At 57.0% G+C, this 10,990-nt stretch overlaps 1 protein-coding gene across 1 annotated transcript; it reads right to left on the reverse strand.

The window, feature by feature from the left end:
- Nucleotides 1–4,481: 4,481 nt before the first annotated feature.
- Nucleotides 4,482–9,711, reverse strand: RAB26 (RAB26, member RAS oncogene family; the record flags this gene model as incomplete). The annotated part of the gene is made up of 9 exons (XM_082857614.1): nucleotides 4,482–4,584; nucleotides 4,686–4,762; nucleotides 4,851–4,907; nucleotides 5,008–5,073; nucleotides 5,476–5,528; nucleotides 5,713–5,779; nucleotides 5,872–5,913; nucleotides 8,337–8,447; nucleotides 9,517–9,711. 9 exons carry the CDS (start codon nucleotides 9,709–9,711, stop codon nucleotides 4,482–4,484), a joined length of 771 nt encoding a protein of 256 aa, XP_082713740.1.
- Nucleotides 9,712–10,990: the final 1,279 nt, after the last annotated feature.

The raw sequence follows: 10,990 nt of genomic DNA on the forward strand, positions 1-10,990 counted from the left end.
AAATCAAGTAACAGTCATTCACTGCCATGGACACCAAAAGGGAATCTCCCAAATTATCAAAGGGAACAATAGGGCAGATGGAGAAGCAGAGAAAGTCCTGATACAACAAATGACAATCCCATCCCTTACCCCTTACAACATGCCCAGGTACTACTGAGGAAACCTGGGCGCAAGAAAAAGGGTGAACTAAGGGAACAGAAGGCTGGTGATGCATCAAAAATTGCTTTTTCTGACCAATGGAAAATCAAAGGGCTACGTGATTTTTCTCCATCTGGGGAAGGATACTGTGTACAGTGATTTTCTGGCTTTTCACGAGGAAATGACTCCCAGATATTAAAGGGTTACTTGAGCCTGTGCCCTGTGCCACCCATAAATAAGGAGGGCATCTCAAACCCCGCCCCCCTTTTGTTAGCCCAGTCCAGCAACGTGGGCCTTAGCCAGGAGAGGACTGCCAAATGGATTTCACTCAGATGGCCTCTTTCCAGGGCTTCAAATATTAGTCTTTGTGGCTAGTTTTACTGGATGGGTGGAGGCCTTTCCCACTAGGAGAGAAAAGACAACTGAAGTGGCTAGAGCACTTCTGAAGGAAATTATCCCTAGGTTTGGGTTGCCCTGACACCTCTAGATTGACAGTGGACCCTCAATTCATAGCAAAGGTTACCCAAAAGACCCTAGGAAATAGATACTACCTTTATTTGTCCTGCAGACCTCAGTCCTCAGGAAAGGTGGAACAGACCAGTCATACCCTAAAGAAAACCTTGGGTAAGCTCTTACCAGGAAATATCAGAATCTGGTAATAGCAGGTGGTGGCACCTGCTGCCAGTGGGGCAGCCCCTAAAATAACTAGGTTGAGCCCCTTTGAAATGACATGGTAGGCTAGTCCTCACCCTGGACATGGTAACCAGCTGAGAAAGCTAGGCACACCTTAAATACATTATTAACCTGGGCCAGGTCGGAAGGGGGCTATTCAAGAATGGAAACAGTTCAGCTCTCCCCAGATAACAGCCCCAGTTACTCCAGTGTAAACCCTGGGTACTGGGTGCTCTTAAAGACCTGGAAAAATGAGTCCCCTGGTGACCAGCTACTCCCAAAGCAAAACAGTCTTTTATCAAGTTTTGGTAAGCACCCCTACAGTGGTTAAACTTAATGGAGTCACTAGTTGGGTTCATCTACCCAGAATTAAACCTGTTTCCACTGATCTGTTAAAGGAACCTGAAGACCCACATCCCAGCTATTCCTGTGAACCTGCCCAAGACCTCAAATACCTCTTCAAGAAGGTGATCCCCAAGCCAGTGACAACTGCATTGATAAGTAAACTCTCACTTTGACATTAATTTATTTCGGGCTCTCTGGGTAACAAAAGCAAGATAAGTGACGGTAGGCTGGGAGCCCGTATTTGTTACTGGGCTCTTGTTTACTGCAGGATTTCTTTCAACACTACTTGCATTCCGGTTGCTTCCTAAATTAGAACTCTGATGTCATTATGAAGTTATTAGTCACCCCAACTTTTCTCCCCCTCCTTTGGGGATTCATGTCAGGGGAGTGAGGATCCAACACAATAGTAAATCTCAAGAATTATTGTTCAGGGAGAGAATCTGTCTGAGTGCTGGGTTCTAACATCCCAATCCTCAAAGCGACGCCTATAAGCTTAAAGAACTAAGCTACACATCCAGTAATGATGACCTTGAACTTACTCTGGCTGAAGGTCCTGCAACCCCTGCTCCCCTCAGTCCACATCCAGCCCTTGGCACAGCTTCCATGCCTGGACCTGACCCCTCTCGTTAGTGCATCCAGCACACAAAGCTCCCCCCATCAAAGCATATTTGTCTTCTACTCTGTCATGAAGGTAACTCATCTTGCTGCCCATGCCAGAAGCCTGGACTAAATTCTGCAATGCACCAGCAGTTGACATCACCGCCATTACCCCTAATTTTAATTGCGAAGATCAAACAGTTAACGCCACCCATTGGTTCCTCCAAGATCAGCTGGCTGGTGGGATGTGTCTCCTGGACAGGCCTGGCGCCAAGCGTCTAACACATATCTTCCCTGCGTGTAGTACATGTTTTTTGCCTCTCCCAAAGCCTTCGAAAAGACTCATACACCCTTATTCAGTGGTGGGATCCTTTCTTCCAACTGTACTGGAACCCCCCCCTTGGGCAGACTCTACTGAAGTGGTTTAATTCCACAACAGTATGTCAGGCATGTGCCCCTCCCAGACATCTATTCCTTTGTGGTCCAGGTGCAAACTGACTGTCCTCTTCAAAAAACCCCAATTCCTCTTTCCCTTTCCTGGGATTAGCTGTGGCCTTTCCTTGTATAGACAGTGCTCTGTTTACAGGACAATGTAACACTAGGCCAACTGAGTAACCAAACAAACCCAGGTATTGCCATCTATAACATCACCCACCTCTGGGGCAAAAGGGCAATTGGTCTCCTTTCGGCAGAAAATGGAGCTGCCATTGGTTTGGTGGCCCCTTGGGGAAGCTTTGTTTATCGTGAAGTGGTGCTCCACAATCTTTCAGATGCCCTGTCCTGAGTGAATCCACAGGGAATGCACTCACCAGACTCTCATTGTCTCTAAGTTCCTTGGCTAGTAAAGTGATGGCTAATAGACTGGCCTTAGACTTCCTCCTAGCCAAACAAGGAGAAGTATGTGCAGTTATCAAGACATGTTGCACCTACATCAATAACTCTGGGCTAGTAGAAGAGGACGTCAAGAAAATGTGACCACGCCAAATGGCTTCATTCCTTCAGACAGGGTAACCCAAGTGCTGACCTAGACTGCAATTAAGGAGATGTTACCAAGTGAGACCTGGTTCTTGCCCCTTGCTTGGACCTCTAGTTGCCATAATCCTTTTACTGAACTTTGGCCCCTGCCTTTTTAATCTGCTTGTTAAGTTTGCTTCCAGGTTGCAACAGTTCCACATCAAGATGATGGTGATGTAGGGATTCCAGCCATTCCCTGAATAGATCGTACTGGAATAGCAGAAGTCACCCTGGGGCCCCTGGACAAAACAGGGCAAGAGTTCCGTGGCCCCAATTAGGTAGGGTCCATGAGCCCAGTGCCAGCCTGAAGAAGCTACAGAAGACAGACCTCCGCCCCTCATCCTCCCAATAAAGAGTTCTTGGGGTCCTCGTCACTTGGGAGATTTGAGGTAAGAGATAGGTGGCTGAGCAGCTGCAACCATTTCTCCTGCTGACACTTCAAGATAAAGTAGTAGCAGGAGCTTCGGGCCCTGACTGGGTGGAAGACAAAGTAACTACAGTTTCCTCATTCTTGTGGGTCAAGAGGATTTTCCAGCCCAACACATCTGTTTCACAGTCTTGGTCTCTTCTGGATTCTTGGTCTCGTTGGATTCTGTTCTCAAAGACATCTATAAGTCTCTGAAGTGCTTAGCAATAAAGCAAAGGTGGTGAGTTGATAGGAGCACACGTGTCTTTATTTTCATGCCTGTTTGCACCCCAGAGGACTCCATGGGATGACTGGGTCATCTCTGGGCAGTCTCGGTTAGGGGCAGAGCATGAAAATGGAAGTTCGCGCCAGTGACTTTCCACCTATTTGGACAGCCTTCTCTGTTTTTACCTGTAAGGATAGGTTTTCTTTTGTGCCTTTGCCTTGGGGTGGGTGGTGAACTCTTAATTCCTGTAATTCCTCACTAACAGTCTCTGAGCATTGCTTTTTTTCAATGGACAAGGTAGGCACTCCAGAAAACACAACTTTATTCACTAGGACTGGAAACAAAAACTCTCAATCAAAACACTTCAAGATTTTAGTACAAGGTGGAGTGCCCTGCCCACCCCCCTGGCTTGACCTTGCCAAGCCCAGGCCCTGTATCAGCCTGCTGAGATGGTGCCCTAGTCAGCAGGCGAGGGCTGGCAGTCCTGGTTTGCCTGACATTTCTGTGGCTTCCCACATGCTATTCACTGCATTACAAAGCCACAGCCTTGGCATCCTCCAGGGTAACATGAAAGACCCTGTTGATGTTTGAACCAGGGCCTCCTGGTGTGTGGGCTGGTAGCAGGCAGCTCTGGTCCTTGATATGATTCGTGGTGAAGCCCTCTGCCCCAGGTGTGGGCAGGAATCCTGCCTGGGCAGGATGTGCAGCTGCAGACATGGCTTTCTAGGTGTTCAGGCACTGTACACGGGGCACGGGCACCGTGGTCCGGAGGACCAGGTGCCTGCCAGTCTATACGTTGTTGGGTAGCCCTCCTGTGAAGAAGTTGGTTGCTCTTCTGTGAAGGCCTTGGGGGCACAGCCCTCAGCAGCAGGTGAAGGAGGGCTGCGGACCCTCTGGCTTCCTGAAGCCTGTTTGTTGGGGCTGAGGCTCTGGATGGCTGCCCAGACGAGGGAAGGGCAAGGCTCAGCCTGGGATTCCTAGAAACAGACACCCTGGGACTGGCTGCTGGGTGGTGAAGTCAGGGGTGTGTAGACTCTATCCAGTCTTCCAGGAGAACACCCTGGTGGCCATCCCCAGCCAGGTTCAGGGTTTGCAGCAGGAGGCCCCCCGGCCCTCCCTCTTGATATAGTCGTGCAGCTGAAAGCGAGGCTCACTGGGAGCTTTCATGCAGCGCTGCTTCAACTCCCTGTGGGGCAGGGATGACCATGGAATAGGGTGGCCTGTACCCCCAACAAGGGGATTCAGACGCTGGGTCTGGGGGTCTTCCTGATAACTGCCAGGACTTACTTTGCTATGGCCATGAAAGCCAAGTCCACATTGAGGCCCATCTTGGCGCTGGTCTCCATGAACGGCAGCCCGTACTCCTGCAAACAGCCGTTGGCAACCTGGTGGGGACAGCTCAGGCCCTGCAGCCCCAGGGGCACTCTGGCTGCCCACCCAACCGCAGCTCACCTTGGCCAGCTTCTCCCCATCCTCCCTTTTCACCACACGCTCCTGGGCAGAGTCCACCTGGCACAGCAGTCTTGGTGAGAGTTGGCCCCAGCTCACTCCCCTACCTCCCTCCACCCTCTGTAGAGCCAGGGTAGATGAGACAGGCTGGGGTGCCCACCTTGTTCCCCAGCAGCATAAGTACCACGTCATGCTGGGCGTACTCCTGGATCTCTGTCAGCCAGGCCTGTGGGGGGAGAGCTGAGGATAGGCTGGAGGCTGGAGCTCCTGGCACCCCTTGCCCCCCTCCAGGACACACCCCACAGAGTGCCTGTCAGTGTCTGGCTAACAGGAGGGCCCCTGAACTAGTGTTCCCCATGTGCTGTGCAGGGGCGATCCAACAGGTACCTTATCTAAGGAGTTGGGCTGGTGGACTAGAAGGTCACCCCAGCCCCCTTCAGCTCATTCTCAACCTGAACCACTGTACTTAGGCCATTAGGAGCCCAGAGGGGCAGTCTTTTCCTCTCCACACTGTCAGTAGGGACCTCAACTCTCTGGGATCCTGATGCCATCTGTGCCTGAGGGAGGCTGGGGATGGGGTCAGGCCCCATCTCGGCCTGTCTCCACCACCAGGAAGGAAGCCACTGACCTGGATGCTGTTGAAGGAGGCCTTGTTGGTGACGTCATAGAGCAGCAGCAGTGCTGGGGGCAGAGGGCCAGTGAGGACACCTGCAGAGCCCACAGCGGCTCCCCATCACCCTCACCCTCATGCATCGCACCCTTCACACTTCTGCCCACTCACACCCAGGGTGCTCTACTCCAAGCAGAAGCCTCGGGAGTGTGGCCCCGACTCCCTGGAGCTAGGGTACGGTGCCCATGAGCTCACCATGAGCGTCTCGGTAGTAGGCATGGGTGACACTGCGGAACCTTTCCTGGCCAGCCGTGTCCCAGATCTGCAGCAAGGGCATAGTGTAGCTGTCAGGGCTGCCCAGTCCTTCCCAGGTGCCCCCTGCCCTCAATTCCCCCTCCCCCAGTCACCTCTCACCTGCAGCTTCACCTTCATGCCATCCACATCCAGAACTTTGTTCTGAAACACAACCAGCCAGCTCCAAGGAGGGCCCAGGGCCGAGTGCACCATCTTAGGCAGCAGCTAGACCGGTGCCACCCTCCGGTGGGGGATGGGGGGGAAGGGGGTGGATAGGGTGGGGGAGGCAGGCGGTGCCAGGCCAGGACTGAGCCTGGGACTGAGGGGACCCCGGTGTGTCCCTAATTCATTATCCCTGGCCCCAGCTGGCTCTGCCTCCAGGGCCCACCTGGTTCTTGACTACCTCACTGCCCTCTACCTACAGGTAACGCTTCCCCTTGAATCCAAGTCCTGGTGTCCACCCAGCTCTCCCCCATACCTCCTACATCTCCTGCTGCTGAGCCCCTCCTGGTGACCTGTGCACAGAGGGTGCTCAGGCCGCCCCTGCTTAGCTGGCTGTCCTGATGGACTGGAAGGTTGCCGCCCTCCATGGCCAGCTGTGTCCATTCTGGGCCGGGTGGTTCTTCCTCTGCCCCTCCTGGAGGCCTGACACACAGCCCCACCAGCTCCCCTGCCCTGCAGGGCCCCCGGTCGCCACCCACCCCAGTCACTCACTGAGTCCTGCACCCAGCCCCTCCCCTCTCCTTTACCGCAGCTGCCCTCCTCCGCCTGGTGCCCAGCCCCGGTGGCTTCCCTGAGCCTACTTGCTGGTTCAGCTTCACACTGCACGCCTGCCCCCTGCACTCTGCTCCTAGGTCTCAAGGCCCTGCTCCAGCCCCCTCTCCCAGGCCACCAGCACTTCTCACAGCTCTGCACACACTGCTCCTTTTGCTTAGAGCCACTTGCACGACTTAATTTGAAGTCGTGTGACCCCAGGCTCATTACTAACACTGTGCCTCAGTTTCCCCATCCACAAATGGGGGTAGCCAGGGTGCTCATCACTTGGCTGCCCCGATTACTTTATGAGCTACTGTATGCAAAGCACTGAGAAACGAGTCTGGCCTGGTACGAGCTAAAGTGTTTGTTGTAATTTGAAAGCCTCTCTTCCTGCTCCGACGGCAGCTGCCTGAGGATAGGGCCCCATGCAGTAAGCACAGAGCCCAGAACTTGGCCTGGTACACAGTGGGTGCTCATTATGTGCTTGCTTGCTGGCTGATGATGCTCCCTAGCCAGGCCCTCCCAGTTCAGGACTAGGGCAGGGAGTGGCTCAACCCTGGTTCCTATCTGCTGGGGTGGGGACAGGAGCTGCTAACCACCAGCTGAGGCCCCAGGCAGCGGAAACAGCACCACCTCCCTCTTCACCCAGCGCCTGCTGTCAGGGTGCTTCTGGGTCTCCAGGGAACTGGGTGCAGCCATCTGTCCCGCTGCAGGGAGGCTGGGGAGGACATCCCGCCTTCCCTGGCACCCTGAACAGGGGTGTGAACCACACAGCCTCACCACCTGCCCCAGAGCCAAGAGGGAGGTGAGAAGGGGGGAGGTGAGGCCAGAACAGGCAGAGGACTGGGCCTAAACCTCCCCCTTCTGTCACCTCAACCCTTACTTCATCCCAGAGGACCTGAGGGGCTCTGCCCCCACAGATAGGGTAGAGAATGGCTCCCCAGACTGGACGGAGCCCCCCATTCCCAGTCCCCAGAAGGAGCCTCCCTGCCAGCCTTCTGCTGACTGGGTCTAATGAAAGGGTGAGAAAAATGCAAATTTGGGATTTGCTGAGAACACATCACCTCAGCACGTGGAATTTAGACTGATGCCTGAGCTCTGCATGCCTAAGGCTGTGGCCCCCATCATTCCCCTGTGACCCCACAGGCTGCTTGGGGTGCTGGAGGGCACTTGGGGAGCCAAGAGTCGAGGGACATACCCCAGAAGGACCCCAGGACATAGCCCTCTAGCAGGGGGTGAGGTGGTGAGGGGGCTCCGCCAGGGAAAGCATCCAGGTGGGAGCATTTCCCATAAGCCTCCTCACCCAAGGGCAGGGACTTCTCCCTGGTTCTGAGACTGGGTGTGTGCTTCAATGCCTCAGCCATCTGTCTGGTATGGCCTGGGCAGGCCACCTGGCACTTCAGGGCCCCTCTGTACAGTGGGGCAGCGATGCTGGCCTCCTGAGTGGACACGGGTCTTGAGTTCCCATGGGGACACCAGCATCCACCGCCCCCAGTGCACAAGATACAGCCCCCAGGGTCGTGCCAGCCCCAGGCACAGGGGTACCATCTCTGCTTCGATTGTATACAGCCACCACCTCTCTCCAGGACCTTGAGATGTCGGGAGGCAGGTAGCTTGGTGGTTAAGGCATCTCACCTCAACCACCTTGACCGTGGGAGCCAGGTGGTCCAGCCAGGAGCTCCACCTCATGAGCCTGTCGGTGCCACAGGGATAATGGAGCCGGAGAACCAGCTGCCCAGGGGTGTTTCGAGCAGCTATTAGCTGGTGTTGGGGGCCCAGGGCATCGGCTGGGCCCAGTCAGTTCTCGGGACATCAGCCTCCACTCTTACCCTGAAGTCGATGCCCACAGTGGAGATGAAGGTTCCTGCCAGGAAAGCGCCATCCTTAAAGCGCACAAGTAAACAGGTCTTCCCCACGCCCGAGTCTCCCACCAGCATGACCTGGGGCACAAAGAAAGAGCAGAGGGGACCTGGGTGCTGGCCCACCCGGAGGGGTGTCTGGTCTTCTCTGAGCTGGCCTGGTCAGATGGGCTGTGGGTGAGGGTCAGGAGTGGAGGGAGGTATCCTAAGTCTGCAGGTTCAGCAGGGCCTGGGGGAGACACAGAGCCTGGACTTCCATCTTCCACCTCTAGAAGGTTCTGTCCCCTCTCCTGAACATTGGCCTGTCTCCATCAGTGGGGAGTGGGAGTAGCTGCCTTCATCCAGGGGCTTCATCCATGCTACACCATGCTTGGTCTGGAAGGGGAGCATTTGGGGCTTAGTGGGGAGCAGAACCTGAGGGTTGACTGCTGGGAGGCCTGGGTGGGGGACCTCTGTGCCAGGGGTCTTCTTCCAATCCCAGCAAGGCTCTAGAGGAATTTGCCAAGTGAAGGTCAGATTTTGACATGAGGAGAGGCTCAGACCACGTCTGTGGACAGGGAGGGGCAGTCAGGCCTCCCTCTCCTCCCCTCCCCCAGCCTGTTGCCAAAGGCTCCAAAACCCAAAGATGGGCCTGCCACCCCCGCCCCCACAATTCACAAGCTTCTGCCTTGGCCTGAAGGAGGCCCCAGCATTCCCCACCAAACTGGCAAACCTCTTCTTAGTCTCGCCTCCTAAAGAGAAGAGACCAAAAGACCCTGGGGGTGAGAGAAGGCAGCATGTGGGAAATGATGGGCGTGGGTGGGGGCAGAAGCATAAGGGAACAGGGAGAGGACACCTGCCAGGCTCTTACTTCCGCAGGACCCCTTGTCCGGCCATGCCAGCTAGGTGGGGAGGGGGAGGGGGCAGGCCCTGTCATATATTGGGTATCCCAAACCCGGGTTTGACAGCTGTGTGTGTGTGTGTGTGTGTGTGTGTGTGTGTGTGTGATGCACCGCGCCAGCCATGCCAACTGCAGCTGCGGGGTGCCGCTCGAGCCAGCTCCTCGCCAAAGGTCTGCAGGGCCCTGCACCCTTTCCCCGGACCCTCCCCACTCGGCTCCGACCGGACGCCACCTGCTGCGCTCGCATGGGGCTGGGGGTGCCCGGCTCACCTTGAAGGCGACGTCGTAGAAGTCGCCGCCGCCGCCAAGCGAAGACCGGCCGGGCTGCGGGGGCCTGTTGGGAGGTGCCTCGGGGCCAGGGCGCGCAGTCCCGGGGCGCACGGGCTGGGACCCGTGGGTGGCGGGCAGTGCGGAGGTAGCGGGCGCGCTACCCCCCTTGCTCTTGGGGGTCTTTTTCCTGGACATGGCAGGCGGGCTGGCGGGCGCTCAGTACGCTCCCGCTGCAGCCGCCGCGCCCCGGGACACCCTGCTCCCCGCGCCCTCGGAGCCAGACCCAGACCCTAAGCCGAAATTGTCTCGCGGCGTCTGCAACTACCTCCCCGGCGCCCAGCTCCGCGCTGCCCCGCCCCCGCCGCCCCCGCCGCCCCCGCCGCCCCGCAGCCCCGCAGCCACTCAGGCCCGGCCTCCCGCCGCCGCTACCAATGGCCGCTCTCGGGCGGGGCCATGCAAATGAGATGGCCTCCCTGGGGGCGGGGTCAGGAGGTCCGGGCCCTGCCCTGGGTGCTCGGGGTCCGAGCGCCTCTGTCCATTGGGGGCAGCTACCTCCCTGCCCTAGAGCCAGAGACGCCCTTCCATATCTGCATCGGGCCTGGGTGCGGGTTGGGGGCGGTGGGTGAGGGAGGGAGTACCCAGCGTCCTGTCGTTCCTCTGCTGGCTGTGCACCACCCCGCCCGGCTCTGCCCCTTGCCCAGTGACCCCCACTGGACTGCCTCCGGGCCTGGGACAAGGAGAGTGCCGTGAGATGGGGGCACTGAGGCAGTGGACCTGCGTGGGATAGGCACCCTGGGATTCTGTCCCTTCTCCGCCGGAGATGCCACCTAGGCTGCTGCGGCACCGACCCCCTCCCTTCCAGGGCAGGAGGGTCCAGGAAGCTCCAACACTCGGGCTTGGCAAACAAACCCGGGTGCGCCCGCCGCTCGGGGCTCAGCTGACAGCTGGTTATCAGAGACAGGACATAGCGGCCAGGCTGAGCGGCAGGGCTGAGCCGGCAGGGCGCTCTACCCTGCAGCTTCTGCCTGCTGGGCTGAAGCTTCAGGATCCTTGGGGAAAGGGAAGTCACTGTCACAGCCAGCAGCAGGCCCTCTGAGAGTCCCCTCCCCTGGGGTTCTGCCCTCAGGGATCTGGGAGGTGAAAGAGGTGGGAGTTCCCTCTGCCAGGCTGTGGCTGTCTCCTTGGCTTTCCAGTGCTTTCAAGTGCTGATAATCCAAACCCTATGCTGGTCCCTGGCAGACTCCTCTCCAGGACCTGGCACCTGCTCCCCTCCTGGACTTCCTGGGGCTCTGTCCCAGGACTTCCACCCACCCAAGATGCTCTGGGTTTTGAGAGTGAGGCTGAGGTGGTCATGGAATCCTGGGAGTGGTGAGCAGACATGCCCCTCTCCCAGGGCTTGGGGGCAGCAGGTGCAGACGAAGGGCAGCCCTCCTGCTCTGTCCTCCTCCGTCCTGAGACATGACAGCTGTTACTG

This window comes from Leucopleurus acutus (genome assembly GCF_964270905.1).
Source record: "Leucopleurus acutus genome assembly, chromosome: 16".
Lineage (NCBI taxonomy): Eukaryota > Metazoa > Chordata > Mammalia > Artiodactyla > Delphinidae > Leucopleurus > Leucopleurus acutus.